Source organism: Hemiscyllium ocellatum, chromosome 34, assembly GCF_020745735.1.
Source record: "Hemiscyllium ocellatum isolate sHemOce1 chromosome 34, sHemOce1.pat.X.cur, whole genome shotgun sequence".
In the NCBI taxonomy this organism is placed as follows: Eukaryota; Metazoa; Chordata; class Chondrichthyes; order Orectolobiformes; family Hemiscylliidae; genus Hemiscyllium; species Hemiscyllium ocellatum.
The window spans coordinates 13924432-13946503 of record NC_083434.1 but is presented as its reverse complement, the minus strand read 5'-3'; the positions used below and the strand labels follow the sequence as shown (position 1 = coordinate 13946503).

Below are 22072 nucleotides of genomic sequence, written 5' to 3'. Positions count from 1 at the left end.
TTGCATTCTAGCTCCTGACTACTGTTTGGAGGCCTGAACATAACTTCAATTTTTTTTTTATCTTTGCAGTTCCTCATTTCTACCCCCACAGATTCTACACCACCTGACCCTACTTCATTTCTTCCCAGAACCTGCTTGTCCTTAATGGAGTTGGCGGGGGAGTGGGATGGGAACTGATGAAGGGCTGATGTCCGAAATGTCGATTCTCCTGTTCTTCGGATGCTGCCTGACCTGCTGTGCTTTCCCAGCATCACACTCTCGACCGCGTCATAACTGCTCATTTTGATCTGCACCACAAGCTCATTTATCTTATTCTTTATACTGCATGCATTCAGATATAACACCTTCAGTCCTGTAACTGTCCCTCTTCTCATTGCCATTTGTTTGTCTGGCATGCTTGAAGTTTGATTGTTAATCCTTTCCATTCACTCTGTGCTGGAGACCTTATAACCTTTCCTGAGTTTTGCACTCTTACCTCCTCCTTTAATTCAGATTTCCTAATTTTCCCATATAATTGTATCCTCCCTGTCTCCCTATTTAGTATAAAGCCCTGTCTACAGCCCTAGTTATGCAGTTTGTTAGGATTCTAGTCAGCTTTTGTCACCAATTTCTGAACATTCAAAACAAAACTGCTGCTCGTGCACAATTAAATACATTCATAAATTACTGAAGGCTAGATAGGCATCCAACTTGAATACAAGTATGATAAGTAGAGTATTGCAAAATGCTAAAGTATGCACACCCGTATAAAAGACATCTGAATTTTAACAGTGGAAATTACATGATGGATCAATGTTCCTAATGATTGCACTGGAGATTCAATGTACAAACATAAGCCTGAATCTTAAATGTAGAAAAAACTCAAAAGGAATGGCAACACTCATTTGTGATCGTCTTTACTACAAGTCAGCGCAGTAGTCCCACTGTTTGAGACCACAGAATCATCAAAGCAGGAAAGTGATTCTGGTGTTGTAAAATTGAGAAACTATTTATTAACAACTGTGAGTTCTTCAGATTTCTGAACTCTGAACTGACTGAACTAAACTACAATATTCACTTCAATTCATACAAATTGCTATGAGATGATGCTTTCTTTTAAGAAACTGGTGAAAAATTAAGATTCATTCCTAATATTACAGCAGTCTACCTAGGGAGAACAACGTTAATATTGCATGATCAGCTTACAGTACAAGAAATTAACATGGAACCTTCTGGTTCATTCCACTCAGTGTTATGTGAAATTCTTGGAGAAGCTGCACTTATCATCACTGGACTGTGCTCATACATTAGTATTTTTGTCCATTTTATGACCTTTCTGACAAATAAACTATCCATGAGAAACAAGAGGATTTGCTTCAGGTGGAAGGAGGTTCCTAAGTGGAAGATGAGGCACTCTTCCTCCAGCCGTCGTGTTGCTATGGTCTGGCGATGGAGGAGTCCAAGGACCTGCATGTCCTTGGTGGAGTGGGAGGGGGAGTTGAAGTGTTGAGCCACGGGGTGGTTGGGTTGGTTGGTCACCAAGGACATGCAGGTCCTTGGACTCCTCCATCGCCAGACCATAGCAACACGACGGCTGGAGGAAGAGCGCCTCATCTTCCGCCTAGGAACCCTCCAACCATAAGGGATGAACTCAGATTTCTCCAGTTTCCTCATTTCCTCTCCCCCCACCTTGTCTCAGTTCCAACCATCGAACCACTTTCCTAACCAGCAATTTTCTTCCTGACCTCTCCGCTCCCACCCCCACTCCGGCCTATCACCCTCACCTTAACCTCCTTCCACCTATCGCATTTCCAACGCCTCTCCCCCAAGTCTCTCCTCCCTACCTTTTGTCTTAGCCTGCTTGGCACACTTTCCTCATTCCTGAAGAAGGGCTCATGCCCGAAATGTTGATTCTCCTGCTCCTTGGATGCTGCCTGACCTGCTGCGCTTTTCCAGCAACACATTTTCAGCTCCGATCTCCAGCATCAGCAGTCCTCACTTTCTCCTAGAAGATTTGCTTCAGGTCTCAACTTACTTTGCTCCAGGAATTAATACAGATGATCTTGTTGAATTGTGGTGTTTACACAGGAGAGATTAGGAACATCACGTGTGTGACAGAAAATTCTGTATGCACACCATATTAATGCTTCAAGATGCTGTGCAACCCTATTAAATTTCTCCGAGCTAGGTCTCCTGGACAATACTGGAAATGACTGGCAAATGGTCTTGTTATCGAACTACAATAACGTGCCTTTTTAGAGGATGTGGATGTTTCCTTGAGGAAAATGTCTCAAATTCAACTAAAATTATTTTCTAAAGCACTAAGCTAACTGAAAATAAACCATAATGGATTGATTAAAATGAACAGATATGATTATCTGTTAATAAGTAAATAGATTAAACATCTCATCACATATCTTCAACTGCCACAAGTGCCCATGGCATGGTCAATGATCATATGCGGCAATTGTTTTCCCTTATGTAAGTTGCAAAATCAAAACTACGAGTGATTCAAAAAGGCAAATAAAGTAAATATATTTAAGAGATGCATAGTTGAAAAAAAAAGGATATTTTGATATGTTGGAAGAAGCATGGATATTGGCAAATTACGTGTTTCGGTACTGTACCATTTTATGGAATTCCATGTAAATTCTGCACATGGAACACAGATTATTTAGAATTTACATATCCACTTAAGAGTTCCAAACCCTACACAATGTAATCAGATACTTGGAAAATATTAAAGGAGTACAGAACCAGGACTACAAAATTCAGATTTAAGGAAGATGGTCTTATTTCTTAAACTGGATGTTTAAGAAGGAAATTGAAGGGAAAGTTAGAACAAGGGAAGTCAAGAAAGACAACTGCATCAATGAGGCAGAAAACTCAGAATGGGATCATGCTGTAAGGTTGAGTGAAATAGGAGTTGATGGGAAGGGTGAGGGCAGTAACAAATTAAAAATACTATACATGAATGCACGAAGCATTAGAAATAAGATGGACGAGCTTGAGGCTCTTTTGGAAATTGGCAGATACGATATTGTGGGGGTAACTGAGACGTGGCTTCAAGTGGACAGGGCCTGGGAAATGAATATTCAAGGCTACACGTGCTATCGTAAGGACAGACTGACAGGCAGAGGGGGTGGGGTGGCCATGTTGGTAAGGGATGATATTCAGTCCCTTGCATGGGGGGACCTAGAATCAGGGGATGTAGAGTCAGTATGGATAGAGCTGAGAAATACTAAGGGTAGAAAGACCCTCTTGGGAGTTATCTACAGGCCCCAAACAGTAGTCTGGATGTCGGATGTAAATTAAATCAGGAGCTGAAATTGGCCTGTCGCAAAGATGTTACTACAGTAGTTATGGGGGATTTCAAAATGCAGGTAGACTGGGACAATCAGGATGGTATTGGACCTCAAGAAAGAGACTTTGTGGAGTGCCTCAGAGATGGATTCTTAGAACAGCTGGTGCTGGAGCCGACCAGGGAGAAGGCAATTCTGAATCTGGTATTGTGCAACGAACCAGAATTAGTCAGGGACCTCGAAGTGAAGGAGCCATTGGGAACTAGTGACCATAATACAATAAGCTTCAATCTGCAATTTGAGAGGGAGAGGGTACAATCGGAAATGACAATATTTCTGTTGAATAAAGAGAACTATGGAGCTATGAGGGAGGAGCTGGCCAAAGTTCAATGGTGCAATGCCTTAGCAGGGATGATAGTGGAGGAACAATAGCGGATATTTCTGTGTATAATGGAGAGATTGCAGGATCAGTTCAGTCCAAAAAGGAAGAAAGATCCGAGGAGGAGGCATGGGTGGCCGTGGCTGACGAGGGAAGTTAAGAAGCACATAAAGTTAAAAGAGAAAAAGTATAACATAGCAAAGATAAGTGGGAAAACGGAGGACGGGAAGCTTTTAAAGAACAACAGAGGATTACTAAGAAGGAAATACGCAAAGAAAAAAATGAGGTACAACGGTAAACTGGCCAATAGTATAAAGGAGGATAGTAAAAGCTTTTGTCGGTATGTGAAAGGCAAAAAAATGGTTAAGACTAAACTTGGGCCCTTGAAGACAGAAACAGGGGAATATATTACGGGGAACAAAGAAATTGCAGAAGAATTGAATTGGTACTTCAGATCTGTGTTCACTGGGGAAGACACAAGCAACCCCCCTGAGGTAACAGTGGCTGAAAGACCTGAACTTAAGGGAATTTACATTTGCCAGGAATTGGTGTTTGAGAGACTGTTAGGTCTGAAGGTTGATAAATCCCCGGGGCCTGATGGTCTACATTCCAGGATACTGAAGGAGGTGGCTCGAGAAATCGTGGGTGCGTTGGTGATTATTTTCCAGAGTTCGATAGATTTGGGATCAGTTCCTGCGGATTGGAGGGTGGCTAATGTTGTACCACTTTTTAAGAAAGGTGGGAGAGAGAAAGCAGGAAATTATAGACCAGATAGTCTGACCTCAGTGGTGGGAAAGATGCTGAAGTCTATTATAAAGGATGAAATTATGACACATCTGGATAGTAAAACAGGATAGGTAAGAGTCAGCATGGATTTATGAAGGGGAAATCATGCTTGACTAATCTTCTGGAATTTTCTGAGGAAGTAACTCTGAAGATGGACAAGGGAGATTCAGTAGATGTAATGCACCTGGACTTTCAGAAAGCTTTTGATAAAGTCCCACATAGGAGGTTAGTGAGCAAAATTAGGGCGCATGGTATTGGGGGCAAAGTACTAACTTGAATTGAAAGTTGGTTGGCTGATAGGAAACAAAGAGTAGTGATAAACGTCTTCATTTCGGAATGGCAGGCAGTGACCAGTGGGGTACCGCAGGGATCAGTACTGGGACCGCAGCTTTATATAACATATGTTAATGATATAGAAGATGGCATTAGTAATAACATTAGCAAATTTGCTGATTATACTAAGCTGGGTGGAAGGGTGAAATGTGATGAGGATGTTAGGAGATTACAGGGTGACCTGGACAAGTTAGGTGAGTGGTCAGATGCATGGCAGATGCAGTTTAATGTGGATAAATGTATGGTTATCCACTTTGTGGCAAGAACAGGAAGGCAGATTACCACCTAAATGGAATCAATTTAGGTAAAGGGGCAGTACAGACAGATCTGGGTGTTCTTGTACACCGGTCAATGAAGGTAAGCATGCAGGTACAGCAGGTAGTGAAGAAGGCTAATACCATACTGGCCTTCATAACAAGAGGGATTGAGTATAGAAGCAAAGAGGTGCTTCTGCAGCTGTACAGAGCCCTGGCGAGACCACACCTGGAGTACAAATTTGAGGAAAGACATTCTGGCTATTGAGGGAGTGCAGTGTAGGTTCACGAGGTCAATTCCTGGAATGGCGGGATTACCTTACACTGAAAGACTCGAGCGACTAGGCTTGTATACGCTTGAGTTTAGAAGACTGAGAGGGGATCTGATTGAGACATATAAGATTATTAAAGGATTGGATACTCTGGAGGCAGGAAACATGTTTCCGCTGATGGGTGAGTGCCGAACTAGAGGACGCAGCTTAAAAATACGGGGTAGACCATTTAGGACAGAGATGAGGAGAAACGTCTTCACCCAGAGAGTGGTGGCTGTGTGGAATGCTCTGCCCCAGAGGGCAGTGGAGGCCCAGTCTTTGGATTCATTTAAGAAAGTGTTGGATAGAGCTCTCAAAGATGTGGAATCAAGGGTTATGGAGATAAGGCAGGAACAGGATACTGATTAAGGATGATCAGCCATGATCATATTGAATGGTGGTGCAGGCTCGAAGGGCAGAATGGCCTACTCCTGCGCCTATTGTCTATTGAAGAGAAAGATGGGAAAAATATACCGGTCCATAAAACAATTTTGATATGGCTGGTTAGGACAATGGAATCAAAAGCAGGACATCTGTTTATCTTATCATACTGAGTAACAGACTGGGAAAATTGTAATAAAAACATTCTCTGCCTCACATGGAACATGTCTGTATTTCTGCTGCAGGAGTCCAAATGAGACAGGTGCACTCACTCAGAAAGTTGCTGACTCATTTTTGAAATAGTCAAGTTCAGGTATTTCCTTTTCAAACAGAAGTTTTTTTAATGTTGAAAATCTTACACATCTAAGGAGCAAGAATCCAGCAAAATAAATTAGTCCAAAGTTCATGGGGAAGCAAGGGTTTTATGGTATTATCGCTACACGATTAATCAAGAAACCCAGCTAATGTTCTGGGGAGGCAGCATCCGAGGAGCAGGAAAATCAACGTTTCAGGCAAAAGCCCTTCATCAGGAATAGAGGCAGGGAGCCTGCAGAGTGGAGATAAAGGGCTTTTGCCCGAAACATCAATTTTGCTGCTCCTCGGATGCTGCCTGACCTGCTGTGCTTTTCCAGCACCACTCTCATCTAGACTCTGGTTTCCAGCATCTGCAGTCCTTGTTTTTATCTAATATTCTGGGGATCTGGCTTCAAATCCTGCCATGGCAGATGGTGGAACTTGAATTCAGTAAAAGAATCTGGAATTAAAGGCCAAATGATGTCCTTTTGGAAAGGAAATCTGTTACCCTCACCTAGTCTGGCATACATGTGATTTCAAGCCCCAGTGAAGTGGTTGACTCTTACTGACCTCTGGTCAATAAGGTATAGCCTAGCCAGAGATGACCACACCTCCTATGTGAATATGTCTGGTGGATTAGTGGAAAGATGCTAAGATACTTACTGTATTACTTAGCTTTTGCCATCAATGGAATTCAGTGAATCATCAACTGCAACCAATGACTCAAATCAAATATTCCACCAATACAGTACAGAAGCAACTTGCATGTTTTCTCTTAAAATAGATTGGCACAGTGAGTAAATGCATTGTGTGGCATGTCAGTACTGAGATAAGTATTCATCTGTATGAGCAGAAAGTAGGAAAGTGGCATTGAGAAACATATCAACCATGATCAAATGGTGCAGCAGAGTCGATGGGCTGAATGGTCTAAATCTGCTCCTACATCTTATGGCCTTAAAGGACAGCAATTGGAGTGCAAGAATTTATTGGTCTCAGTGTTCTTGGTTTAGGAAAGGAAAGGCCAGCCAAAATGCCAGTCTCTGATCATAAGTAGGACATATTATAAGTGTCAGTGTGTGAGAACAACCGCTGAGAACAGGATTGCACTTGGCTGCAAGGCCCTCCAAAGTTAAATACCTCAAGAACACTCTTTTAGATGTGAACAGTAAATATTTTACTGAGGTACATGGAGCATTATGAAACTGCACTTGAGCAAATGGAAAGTTGTGGGGACATTCAAAACTTGATTTTTTTTTTACTTGATACAATGATCAAATGCAGCCAGCAAATCAAAACAGAATGTTTGGCTGATGGACCTATATGGTTGCATTTAACTACACTCATGGAACATTCTTACATGGAATGAATGTGCCTTGTAAAACCGTGATAGCCTTTTAATGAATGTGAATATTCCCATCATAAAAAGGTTTGCATTGTAAGAGGCTGGAATGAGCAGCTTACCAATTTTCAATAATAGATAACAAGAATTATCAATTGTGATGTTGGATGTTCAATTAGTTGCTGATAAAATATCAGGGTGCGTGCACACAAGTATATGGTGTGTGAGTAATTGTATGTACATGCAATATTATGATTAATCAGTCAAATTGACAGAAACTAGTTTAGGTATCCATCAAAAGATCAGGCTAGGCCATATGGTGTGCTTTTGGGCCTCACTCACTGCTGTGAAAACCATTCGGGAATCTTATCATACTAGCTACTTCACCCAATCCCTTTCCTGCCATATCAAACCTTGTGAAATCATTTCCTCCTCTCAGTTGCATCCCTTTTAATTTTCAAAACTACGCTCATTCACACTTGCCAAAACATCTTGTGTTCAAATCCTTTTGCCATTAGAAACTATTAGCCATCTCCAGCCTTCCTTGAACCATGTTATTAATTCACAAGAATGTGCCCACCTTTTCCACAACTCAATGTCTGTATCACCGCAGTTACCTTTTCCCTTTGCACAAGACTAAAATGATTTAACTGAAAATGTGTTGCTGGAAAAGCACAGGAGGTCAGGCAGCATCCAAGGAACAGGAAATTCGACGTTTCTGGCATAAGCCCTTCATCAGAGTTTCCTGTTCCTTGGATGCTGCCTGACCTGCTGCGCTTTTCCAGCAACACATTTTCAGCTCTGATCTCCAGCATCTGCAGACCTCACTTTCTCCCCTAAAATGACTTAACCAAAATTAATCGTGACTGAAGTATTTTATTACTTTTTAACATTTACGTTAGTACAGCCATTGATAATGTTAAACCTTGATAAAGTTTCCTCAGATACTGAAGTAGACAATGCCCATATGCAGCAAGATGTCGACAATATCCAGACTTGGGAGTCTAGATTAGAGTGGTACTGGAAAAGCACAGCCGGTCAAGCAGCATCTGAGGGGCAGGAAAATCGATGTTCTGGGCAAAAGCCCTTAATTAGGACTGAAGGCAGGGAGCCTCCAGGGTGGAGAGATAAGTGGGAGGGGAGTGGGGCTGAGGAGAAGGTAGCAAAGAGTACAATGGGTGGATGGGGGTGGGAATGAATGTGATAGGTCAGAGTGGAGGATGGAACGGATAGGTGGGAAGGAAGATTGGCAGGTGGAACCAGGCATGAGGATGGTGCTGAGCTGGAAGGCTGGAACTGGGGTGAGGTGGGGGGAGGGGAAATGAGGAAACTGGTGAAGTCCACATTGATGCCCTGGGGTTGAAGTGTTCTGAGGCGGAAGATGAGGCGTTCTTCCTCCAGGCGTCGGATGGTGAGGAAGTGGTGATGGAGGAGGCCCAGGATCTGCATGTCCTCGGCAGAGTAGGAGGGGAAGTTGAAATGTTGGACCACGGGGCGGTGGGGTTGATTGGTGTGGGTGTCCCGGAGATGTTCCCTAAAGCGCTCTGCGAGAAGGCGTCCAGTCTCCCCAATTTGGAGGAGACCGCATCGGGAGCAACGGATACAATAAATGACATTGATGGAAGAGCAGGTGAAACTTTGATGGACATGGAAGGCTCTTTTAGGGCCTTGGATGGAGGTGAGGGGGAGGTGTGGGCGCAGGTTTTGCAATTCCGGGGGTGGCAGGGGAAGATGCCAGGAGGGGAGGGTGGGTTGTTGGGGGGCAAGGACCTGACCAGTCACGGAGGGAACGGTCTTTGCGGAAAGCGGAAAGAGTTGGGGAGGGTAATATATCCCTAGTGGTGGGGTCTGTTTGGAGGTGGTGGAAATGTCGGCGGAGGCCTAGTCAGTGATAAGTAACATAGACACATCACAAATGCCAGACAATGGTCATCTCAAACAAGAACCTAATCATCTCCCCTTAACTTTAAATGGCAATACCACAGCTGAAATGCCTACTATCAACATTCTGGAAGTTATAGTGACCAGAAAGTAAACTGAACCAGCCATTGAGTACTGCAGTTACAAGAGCGGGTCTGTGCTTTGGAACTCTGAGGTGAGTAACCCATCCTGTCTCCCCAATGTCCATCATCTGCAAGATACAGTCAGAAATGATGAAATACTCTCCATTTGCCTGGATAGACCATAAGACATAGGAGCAGAATTAGGCCATTCAACCCATCATGTCTGCTCCACCATTCAATCATGGCTGATATGTTACTAAACCCCATTCTCTTGCCTTCTCCCCATAACCCTTAATCCCCGTACTAATCAAGAACGTAGCTACCTCTGTCTTAAATGCTCTCAATGACTTGGCCCCCATGCCATTCATCATCGTGACTTGGAAATATATCGCCATTCCTTCACTGTCGTTGGGTCAAAATCCTGGAATTCCCTTCTGATTGGCATTGTGGGTCAACCCACGCAGATGGACTGCAGCAGTTCAAGAACGTAGCTGACCACCACCTTCTCAGGGACAATAAATACTGGCCAGGCAGCAACACCCACATTCCACAAATGAGTTTTTAAAAATTCTTTCCTTTATTTCCACTCGTCTCCCATTTACCTTTTATATACCTAAAAAGTATTCTATATTACTAGCTAGCTTATCCTCATATTCATCTTGTCCCCCATCTTGTGGCTGGCTTAGTTGACCTCTGCTAGTTTTTAAAAGGCTTCCCAATTTTCTGGCTTCCCACTGATCTTCACAACATTGTATGTTTTTTCTTTTGTTTATATTCTGTCCCTGACATCCCTTGTCAGCCATAGTTGCCTCATCCTCCCCTTAGTATGTTTCTTCTTCCAGGGGATGAATCTTTGCTGTGCCTCCTGAAATACCCCCAGAAACTCTTGCCAGGTACTTCCTCATGTCTTTCTAATTACCTTCACTCAACTGTAATACTGTTACATCTGATTCCTGTTCTCCCTTTCAAACTACAGGGTGCAATCTAACACATTATGATTGCTGCCTTCTAAGGGTTGCTTCAATTTATGCTCCATAATCATGTATGCTTCATTACACATTACCAAATCCAGAATTGGCTGCTTCCTACTGAGTTCTACCATCAGCTGCTCCAAAAGACCATTTCAGAGACATTCCATGAATTCATTTTCTTGGGATCTGCTATTAACCAGCTTTTCCCAGTCCACCTACATACTATTGTACCCCATGATTACTGTAATGCTGCTTTTCTTACATGCCTTTTCTACTTCTTGGTTTATTTACTTCCCCAGATTCTGGCTCCTGCCAGGAAGCCTATCCAAACTCCCATTAGGTTCTTTTGTCCTTTGTGGTACCTCAACTCTACCGACACAGATTCAATGCCTTCCGACTTTATAACACTTCTTGCTATCAATTTAACTTCACTTTATTAACAAGACCATCCTGCATCCTCTGCCATGTGCCTGTATTTTCAATAGGACATCTTTGGATATTTAGTGCAACTCCAACAACATTAAGAGACTCAACACTGTGTAAGGTTAAGCAGCCTATTATTTTGCACTCCATCTCATCTTTAATATTCACTCCCTTTACCATTGACAGCACTGCCTTCATCACAAGGTGTAGCAGTGTGTACCATCTAGAAGCTGCACTGCAGCAACTTAGTAAGGCTCCTTTGAGACTGTGTTCTAAACCTGTGACCTCTACCACATAGTAAAACAAGCACAGTAAATGCATGGAAACACAAATACCTGCAAGCTCCCCTCCAAGCTACACATCATACTGAACAATCTCATGGTTTCACCATTGTTGGTTGGTCAAAATCCTGGAACTCCTTTCCACAGTATTGCAAGGACTGCAGAGGTTCAGGAAGATAGTTCACCAGTACTTTCTCAAAGCAGTAAAGGATGTTCAATAAACATTGGCCTGGCCAGCGATGCCCACATCTGATAAACAAATTTTAAAAAACACACCACTGTCCTCCAATGCTTCTTTCACACTGTCCAGCTCAAAGCAACTGTCCTCATTCTCTTCAACTCATTCTTGTCCAATGGTAGGAAGACCATTTTCAGAAATGATGCTCTTCCCATCTTGCATTGTTACCTCAGGAATGTCCCAAGTATCGAACCTTGTCTCCTACCTACTAATCATCTACATAATGGCCTTAGCTAACATCATCTAAAGACATTAGCTTCAATGCCCTCTCCCAATCAAGATGAGTGACTTGGGGAAAGGGATTGAGTCATACAGCATGGAAAGAGACCCTTCAGTCCAACTCATCCATGCCAACCAAGTTTCCCAAACTAAACTAGTCCTACATGCCTGCATTTGGCCAATATCCCTCTAAACCTTGCCCAAATGTCTTTAAATGTTGTAACTGTACCTACTTGTACAACTTCCTCTGGAGTTCATTTCATATACGAATCACCTTGTGTGTGAAGTTGCTCCATCCACCTCCTTTCAATGTTTCTCCTCTTCCCTTACACAGATGACCCCTAGTTTTAAACTCATCCATCCTACAGAAAAGACCTTTGCTATTCACCTTACCTATGCTGCTCACGATTTTATAAACGTCTATAACATCACTCTTCAATCTCCTACTCTCCAGTGAAGAAAGTCCCACCCTATCCAGCCTCTCCTTATAACTCAAACCCTACTGCCACATTCTGGTAAATCTTTTCTGAACTCTCTCCAATTTAATAATATCCTTCTTATAGCAGGATAACTAGAACTGTACAGAGTACTCCAAAAGCAGCCTCACTAATGTACTGTACAACCTCAACATTACATCCCAACTTCTATAATCAATGGTCTGGGCAATGAGGCAAGTGTGCTAAATGCATTCTTAACCAACCTGCGTACCAGCAGTGCAACTTTCAAAGAACTATGTACCTAAACCTTAGGTCTCTCGGTTCGACATCAATCATCACTGTATAGTATGACCTCATCCAGTCCATATAAATTTTACTAACCCAGCTAATGCAATTGACAAGGTTTCAGCTAATAGGTTATTTAGTGATAAAAAATCTCAGCTCAATTATGTTATTGGCATAATGATTTAAAAGTAACTATGACGAGGGGAGATGCATGCTGCCTTCTGCCTGGATTCAGATTTGAGATAGAATGTGCCAACTTCGGATAAATACTGAAGACAGGCTCCTTCTGGTACTCCATATGGGTTTGCATAAGTAGGATAAATAGCCACAGGTTCTTGAGAAACCCTTTGAAACCATATGTCCTCATCTCAATCTTGAAGTCAATCTTTCACTTTTCCAGATCACTGCCTTAAACTCTACCTCCTCTTGTCTTGATTATAGCCATATTCTGTCTTCCTTACTCATAACCCTGATTCTGAGCTTCCACCAGAGAAAGCCTAGAGCTTTTAGCTTTTCTGATGCTAGCCTGGAGCTACTGAGTTGTCATTAATTAAAAGTCTTTTTAATTAAAACTTTTTCTTTGTTTGTTCTCTCTCTCTCTCTCTAACATCCATTTGTATACCCCAATTTTTATTTTGTTTCCTGCCCAAAGTTTAATTTATACTTGCTGTTTTTCATAGTTTGGTTTGTAGTCTGCATGGCTCAGTGAGCATACTTCAGTCTGATTGGCTGAAGATTGTCAATGCTGTTTGAATTGCTTACAGACTGTACAGATTCTCTGTAGAGAAACTAATGATGAATTAGCAGGAACTTTCACTGATAAGCTGGTACAAGATCTCTAGGGAAATTTGTTTGAGAGCAAAAATCTGAGTCATTAGACCAAACTTAAGCTATTCATTTTACCTTAGTCAGGTATAGTATGTATTACAAAATCTCGAAATAGTTATACTTGGTAATAGTACTTGATGAAGGGAAATGCAACATATTAGATATCTAAAACATAGTTTACAGGCTTAATGTCACAACAAGTCATTATACTAACTGGCCTACAGTCAACAGTAGTGTGCTTTCATCAAGAAACAAAACTTTCAAATCCAAATACTTGTTGTATCATACCACTGATGATATTCTGCTTGCAAACCTTTTTTGAAGAATGGATATAAAGTCAATGCCTTGCTCATAAATGTACACAATGCTATCCAATATATTCTTGTTTTTGTTTTGATCCATTTCTATCTTTGAGATCTTCAATAGTATGAGCTGGTGTGTCAATGTGTGGACCCTACTATCCATGTAGGAATTCACAGATATTTACCAAAGGCATTGGTGTCATGCTATAATTAGATAAAACGTTCTTGTGCAGTATAGAATACAGGCAATAAAAGAGAATCACACACATATAGACATCTCTCATTCGGTGATAAGCATTCACATAGATAGAAAATGTTGAGGTAAATGTTGTGGGCGGCACGGAGGCACAGTGGTTAGCACTGTTGTCTCACAGTGCCAGAGACCCGGGTTCAATTCCTGCCTCAGGTGACTGACTGTGTGGAGTTTGCATATTCTCCCCGTGTCTGCATGGGTTTCCTCCGGGTGCTCTGGTTTCCTCCCACAGTCCAAAAATGTGCAGGTCAGGTGAATTGGCCATGCTAAATTGCTCGTAGTGTTAGGTGCAGGGGCAAATGTAGGGGAATGGGTCTGGGTGGGTTGTGCTTCGGAAGGTTGGTGTGGATTCGTTGGCCCGAAGGGCCTGCTTCCGTACTGTAATTAATCTAATCTAAACGTCTCAGGAAATTGCACTTTTCATTTGAAATCCAATAAGCGAGGTAGAGAAAGCTACTCAGACTAATGTACTAGGAATTGAACCCGGGTCTCTGGCGCTGTGAGTCAGAAGTGCTAACCACTGTGCCACCCACAACATTTTATATATATATGTGAATGCCTATCACCGAATGAGAGATGTCTATTTGTGTGTGATTCTCTTTTATTGCCTGTTTGATTCCAAGGGGGCAAGCCGCGATGCAGGCTCCTGCCTGATGGCATAAAAACCACTCTTGCCTACTACTTCCTTTTTAACTTTTGCGTAAATTATATCAGGTTAGGAATACCTCTCTGCTTTCCATGATAACTGGCATTCATCTAAGTCTAACATAGAAATAGGGATAAGTCATTCAGCACCCCAAGCCTGTTCTATCATCTACTTAGATCATGGTTAATGCATATTTTAACTCTTATCTTTCTGTCTTGGTTGGGTAACCTTAAAAACCTACCCCTGCAAAAAAAAACTATTAATTGCATTTCCAAAATTTTTAAATTTCAGCTAACCTCAACTGTCTTTTGAATTCCAGATTTTGTAGCATTCAGCAGAAGACTAATATAACTAAGATGCCATTCCTTGTGACTTCAACAGGAAAGATGCAGATTTTGGGAAGTTGCTTCTTCACTTTCTGAATAAATGTAAATTTTTTTTATTCATTCACAGGATGAGGGCATCGCTGACTAAGCCAGCATTTATTACCCTTTCCTAATTGGCTGGACAGCAGTTAAAAATCAACCATATTGTTGTGGATCTGGAATAATATGTAGGTCAGATCAGGTAAGAATGGCAGATTTTCTGTCATAAAGGACATTAGTGAACCAGGTGGGTTTTTCTGACAATCAAAAACGTTTTCAAGGTCATCAATGGACTCTTCATTCCGTATTGTTATTGAATTCAAATTCCACGATCTGCTATAGTGGGGTTCAAAGCAGATCCCCATAACATTACCTGGATCTCTTAATTAGCTCTAATACCAATAGGATATCACCTCCCCTCAAATGGCATTTTCTCAACTCTGCTTACTAAGTTTTCCATTTTCAACTCTTAAGGCTATGATACTTTTCCATGTTTCATGTTTCTATTTAATCAGCACACTTATACCTCTGGAAGTGTCATCATTTGGAAAAAAAAGTTCCAGTTTTGAAGGTAATAGTTTCTGATCTGCTAAATGGGAAGAATTAGCAACTTGTAATCATCTCAGTTTATTGATGATGCTATCAAGTTATCAGGTTAGAAATGAGCAAAGTTACAATCATTAAATAAATGCAAAACTTACTTTTATTTTTAAAAAAATCTCTTTCCTAATAATTGCTGTACACAGCTTTGCCTTTTTTATTTTCTGGTGCAGGTCTGTTAAGGAAATGTTGCTGTTCTAAATTACGCAAGCAAATACGTTCCCATGCATAATCCATGCTGCATGTTATTTTTGCAGCGTAGTAACTCAAAAGCATTTGCGCATTCAGTGGAGATCAAATTATGCTCATAAATCAGATATACATCATAATTTCACACTCAATTAAGTTTTGTAGCTTTAGCTTTGATCAACAAAAAATTCTGCACTCTACCCACCTGCATCAAGACATGTGTGGAGACAATGCCATGTTAAATGAAGAAAGAACCACCACTTACCTCCATCACCCCTGATACTGCACCCCTTAGTAATGGTTTCACAATTGAAGGAGTGTAGATCTTTCCATTTTGTGCTGGTTTTCCCTTCATAAAATGTTTGCCTGCTTCATAAATATCTACCTCGATCATTTTGCCCAGTAGTTCAGGTTGCTTCGGCACCAAAACCTTTGCAGAATTGGAGGGTGAGAAAAAACATTACTGTTTACACAGCAAAAATAAGTGTTGGTCTTTTCAGCAAAATTGATGGCTTCAAGCCCAAATTGAAAAAATATGTTGGTATATTGTAGTAAATTACACCTCTCTTGCTCAATGTACTTGAGATCATTTTCCTTTCACCAATATCCTTCCTATATCTTTTAAGCTTAATATGAAAGGCACGGTGGCATAGTGGTTAGCACTGCTGCCTCACAGCCCCAGAGACCCGGGTTCAATTCCCACCTCAGGTGACTGACTGTGTGGAGTTTGCGCATTCTCCCCGTGTCTGCGTGGGTTTCCTCCGATTTCCTCCCCCAATCCAAAAATGGTGAATTGCCCATAGTGTTAGGTGCAGGGGTAAACATAGGGGAATGGGTCTGGGTGGATGCGCTTCGGTGGGTTGGTGTGGACTTGTTGGGCCGAAGGGCCTGTTTCCACACTGTAAGTAATCTAATCTAATCTATTCCTCTCATAAACTGCTTATTAGTTCATCAAATAAAAACAGGGACTTCAGCTATCTATTTTATCTCCCATAATTGCCATTTTCCTTGAACTTTGGACAGGGTGAAGAGGTTCATTACCAAACCATAATAATAGCATAGTTTACTATCCTAAAACATATGAGCATGCAAAAACAACAGGCAGGAAAAGATCTACTAAGAGTATCTTATATGTAAAGTTTAGAGCATGATGGCTAATTACTAACCTCCCTATACCCAACCAACTCTGTCCCTCAAAACAAGTCATATAATCTCCTGAGAGGCTGGGGGAAATCCAAGAATTATTGAAAGCATCTGGAAAATATTGCGAATCCCTCAGAAGATCAAAACGATTCCAGGAGACTTCAAGTTTAAGAACTCTGAAAAGAACTTTCACTTCTAGAGGAACCCTGCAGTAAGCTCATTAACATCAGGACAAAGCTTGAGTGGAATCTATCCACCACTTTGAACATTTGTTTCCTCCACCTCCATGGCACAGTGGTAGCAGTGCATAGCATCTCCAAGATCCAAAGGATAACTCACTAAGGCTCTTACAACACCACCTTCCAAATTTTCAACCTTTACCATCTAGAAGGACAAAGGCAGCAATGCATTGGGATACCACCGTTTGCAAGTTCCTGTACAAGCCACACATTATCCTAACTTGGAACTGTATTGTCTCTTAACTGTTGCTGGGTCAAAAATCCTGAAACTTTTTTTTCTTAACAGCACTGTGGGTATATCTATACCTCAAGGATGGCAGCGTTTTATGAAGGCAGTTATCACCACCTTCTCAAGAGCATTAGGAATAGGCAGTAAACATTGGTATCCACATCACACGAACTAACTAAAAAATATGACATCATCTTCAATTTTTCTCCTCTACAATCCAGCATGGTAAATCGGAGGAACAGCTTTTTCTGAAATGTATCCTCTTCCCACTTTGCATCATTAATTTCAGGACTTCCCCAATGATTTAGACTTTGCTGCTCCTATTCATCACCTACAAACTGATCTTCAGCAAAATATCCAGACATATGTTTAAATTATATAAAGTATAGGATCGACGCACTAAGGCTCCTTTGACTTCCAAACCCATGACATCATTCACTGAGAAAGACCAGGACAATAGATCCAATGGAACACCAAAACTTCAAACTTCTCTCCAAACATGCACTATCCTAACTTGAAATAATACAGTTGTTCCTTCATTTTCAAAGGATGAGAATCATGGATCTCCCTTCCTAACAGTACGATAGGAGTACCCACACCACATGGTCTGCAATATTTCAAGATGGTGGCTCACCACCCAATCCTCAAGATCAATTAAGAATGGGCAATCATGCTCAGCTAGTCAGCAGCACTCATATTCTGAGAAAGGTTAGAAAAGTTGGCAGCATGAACAAAATCAAAAATACAGATAGAGCAGCCTATGCATCAAACAGCAGTTCATTGAAATCTATGTAGATCTTTTGCATGCAAATAATGGTGGTGCCAATAAAATTTATTTGGATATTAAAACATTATTCTGAAAGAATGATATACTTATTCTCCTCTCTGCAAAGATTGTGAAAAACTCATATTTACGTTGCTCAGTTTGTAAATCAGGATCAGCCATTCAGAGTCATAGAATCGTCAAAATGTACAGAATGTAAACAGACCCTTCGGTCCAACCTGTCCATGCCGACCAGATACCCCAACCCAAACTAGTCCCACCTGCCAGCACCCAGCCTATAACCCTCCAAACCCTTCCTATTCATATATCAATCCAAATGCCTCTTAAATGTTGCAATTGTACCTGCCTCCACCACTTCCTCTGGCAGCTCATTCCATACACGTACCACCTGTGTGAAAAAGTTGCCCTGTACGTCTCTTTTACATCTCTCCCCTCTCACCCTAAACCTATGCCCTCTTCTTCTGAACTCCCTAACCCCAGGGAAAAGACTTTGCCTATTTACCCATCCATGCCCCTCATAATTGTGTAAACCTCTATAAGGTCACCCCTCTGCTTCCGACGCTTCAGGGAAAACAGCCCCAGCCTGTTCAGCCTCTCTCTATTGCTCAAATCCTCCAACCCTGGCAACATTCTTGTAAATCTTTTCTGAACCCTTTCAAGTTTCACATCATCTTTCCAATAGGAAGGAGACCAGAATTGCACGCAATATTCCAACAGTGGCCTAACTAATGTCCTGTACAGCCGCAACATGACCTCCCAACTCCTGTACTCAATACTCTGACCATAAAGGAAAGCATACCAAACGCCTTCGTCACGATCATATTAACTGCAAATTAGATTTATTTTCTCTGGGATACACAACATTTCTAATCACATGTGGCCTTGAACAAGATGTTACTTGCAGAGAAACAGGACTACTCTTTTTCAGTGAAGATACTATCAATCAGTACCCATGGAATCATTATTAGAATGACTAACAGACTAGACTAGAATAAAGGAAATCAGAAGACATTAGATGCACATAATATTTAAACATTTTTATAGCTAAATGATATGTTGCCTGCAACAGTCTAAGATTAAATGGCTGTTAGCATCATAAAAATGTACCTTTTATATTTGTTAATGCAAATTGAATCAAAATAAACTGTACCACATGAGTCTTGCAATATGAAAATAATTTTTCCAATCTCTCACTGCACCCAAATATATCTTCATTAGGGTGAAGAATCGTTAGTCTGATTCTTCCACATACTGTCAACTAAAGTTTACCACAACTTAGGTTTTCATTTCTTCACTGTGAAAATCCAAATTTCTTCAAGGATTGTTTGCAGATTACAAGGATTGTGTGAATTTATATATTAAGGGAATTTCCTTAATCTCACTTACATACAATACAATTACATGAATTAAAAAAAGGGAAATTTAAAGAGAGTTTGAGTTCAAAACTTAGGGATCAATTTTCCCTTTTGAATTTCTGTACAAGGAATTGGAGTGGAGGCTCTTATGAACAAGATTGTATCCTTGATGTGAACTGCACATTATGAACACAAGTAGAAAAGGGATTTGTGCAACTTTGTTTGTGCCATCACTGCATAGCATCAGCTACGGTTTTGTGGGTAAATTACCACCAGAAGAACAGATGCAGATGCATGCTTGACTGTAAACTTTAAGTTCAGATATTTATTTTGTCTCGGGTTTGTTTTCCTGAAAAAACTTCCTTTTTCGTACTGATATCCAGACACTTTAATAATGAACATTAGATCATTTGAAGCAGTGGCCATGACTTGAAAGGACAAAAAAACAACCTTCAAGTGAACTAAGGTTTGAAGACCCTAATGTCATTTTAAATCTGCTACGAACTGAGGTCCCTAATGCTTAAGTATGCTTTTTATGAAATGATGTCACATTCTTACCCATTTGTTCAATCGAAGGGTACTTTACAGTTGTAATTTCAGTAAAAACCCAATTAATTCTGTATTTGTAATCACAGCATATATATTTAGAAGACGTTGAGACAAATCCTAAAAGCAAATCATTCGTATAGGCATGAGTACTGTTGATTGATTTTATTGTTTTCCTTTTATTCAATCTCATACATGGAGAGAAAGGCAATATCTTGCAATGCCAGTTTAATGTGAATACTTTAATTTACTGTAATAAAATTGCAAAAAACTTACTTGCTCATAAAATTTGTTATGTGCAACATAATATTGGCCATCAAATGATTCTTCTGTTATCAGAACATGCTGCTTCTCACCAATCTGAAAAATCAATTAAACACTTTTTAACAAGTTTAGAAAAAGAACAGAGTTGTAAGAGTGATTCTAAACCTTTTGAAACCTGAACCATTCATTATGTGAACTGACTTTAACAGAGTGAACTCAATCCTTTTCCAAGTTATCTTCCGAAGCAAGCAGGAAGCTTTTAGATAACATCAAAATTCATAATGTGTTTAGACAATTTAAGCTCACATTTCTAAGGCATTCTTTTGTAGAAAATTCTCCAATTCTGCTGGAAGTCCATATCTGAACTGAGGATATTGTGAAGATTATAGCATAGTGGTCTGAGTGTAACTGAAACTGAGCTTCAATGAATAAGCATCAGTAGGTAGCACTATCAACACACTTTCCACCACTTTTCTGATAATTGAGAGTGGATTGACAGAGATAATCGATTCCTCTGAATTTTCATGTTTTGTTTTACAGACCAGGTGTACTGGAAAATTTTCTAGTTTAAGAAGCCAATGCCAGTGTTGTAGCTGTACTGCAACTGTTTGATCAGAGGTGTAGCCTGTCTTATATCACAAGTTTTCAGTTGTATAATGTGGAATTGGGTTGTATTTGCCCTCGTTGGGTTTGTTTTTCATAGAAAGGCATATGAAACAGGACACTTGTAGGCTCATTTATCTTATATCTATTCACTAGCTCACCCCTATAATCTAAGAGTGGGTGGATAATGGAAGCAAGAAATGGAAAAAAAAACTGAGTTCACGAAAAACCTCAACTGACCCCAATACTATCCTATCCATGCTATAATGTGGTTCATATGGGCAACTCAATGAGAGTGGTAATTCTTTATTGCAAATTCTTTATTCTTTATAAGTGAAGGAATTAGTGGATGGGGGAGGGAAGGGGTTACTGAATGCTCTTTGCCCAGCTGCATACACAAAGTAGATTTCATTCCCTCAATGATATTAGTAAACCAATTGAGTTTTTACAGATAAACTGGTGGCCTCTTTATCATTACCATTGGTACTACCTTTTTTAGTCCAGATTTAAATAAAAACTGAATTTAATTTTCCTGCCTAGCATTTTTGAAAAGTAATTCATGTTTTTGAATTAGTATTTAGATTTCTAGACTACTAGTCCAGTATCATAGCCTCTCTGCTTTGAATAAGTGGGGGTTAACTCTTGAAATATTGTGATTCTGGCCCATTAGGCCTGATGACATTTTAAAATTATTAAAAATATTTCTGATAAAATTTTGTCTGATGGTTGTGTTAAAATTCAAGATTTAAAACATTTTTTGGATGCATTTTGAGTAACATCTACGTATGACTCGCCTATCACAAGCTATGCATGCTGAACAATTCTAATCACATTCCTGTATTACGAGCAGAGGAGGATAACATGACCAACTAAATTTTGATAAATCTGCAGCAATGTGTGACAATCATCAACCTTTCAGTGTGGACATCACAATGCATTAGTAAGGAAAACACTCGGACATTTTGTGTCAGCAGTGATGATGGTTGTCAGATCTAAAATGGAGTGAGGACTGAACAACATCACACAACCAACGGACAACAGATACTGTTAAGAACAATAGGATTCTGAAGTGAGTCAAAGCTCTAATCTAAATTGTAGGTGACTGGCTTAAATCATTTGGTGCACCTAGGTTGGATTACTGCCTTGTTTATTTTTGATTGTACATAAATAATCTGAACAAAACAATTAGATTACGGCAAACGATGCTATTCGCTATTTAAAACATCTAACTCTTTGATTGTGTTGCTACTTTGCTGTTACTTCCATGGAGTTATTAGAATATGTAAAAGCCAAAACTAATTTCACTTGTCTCTTCTTCAAATTATAGAGTCCTAGAAACCTAAACAACAGCATAGTTACATTTACAAATTAGGAGTATGGAATTACCGTAATTGTACGAAACACCAAAGCATAATCATACAGGTTGACCACAAAGTAATTCCTTTTTACTTATGTGAAATGTTGAATATTTTCTTTCATCCCTGACATCTACCCTTTTTGTTCAATTGAGG

The 22072-nt window shown here is 40.4% G+C and overlaps 1 protein-coding gene across 2 annotated transcripts in view; it reads right to left on the bottom strand.

Moving 5' to 3' along the window:
• Positions 1-22072, bottom strand: part of cdkal1 (CDK5 regulatory subunit associated protein 1-like 1) — a 581619-nt gene that overhangs the window by 4837 nt on the left and 554710 nt on the right. For both annotated transcript variants that reach the window (XM_060849921.1, XM_060849920.1), the window contains exons 13-14: positions 19971-20054; positions 15664-15828 (exon numbers count right to left, since the gene is read on the bottom strand). In XM_060849921.1, coding sequence (XP_060705904.1) covers positions 15664-15828; positions 19971-20054 — 249 coding nt within the window. The remainder of the gene's footprint in view (positions 1-15663; positions 15829-19970; positions 20055-22072) is intronic.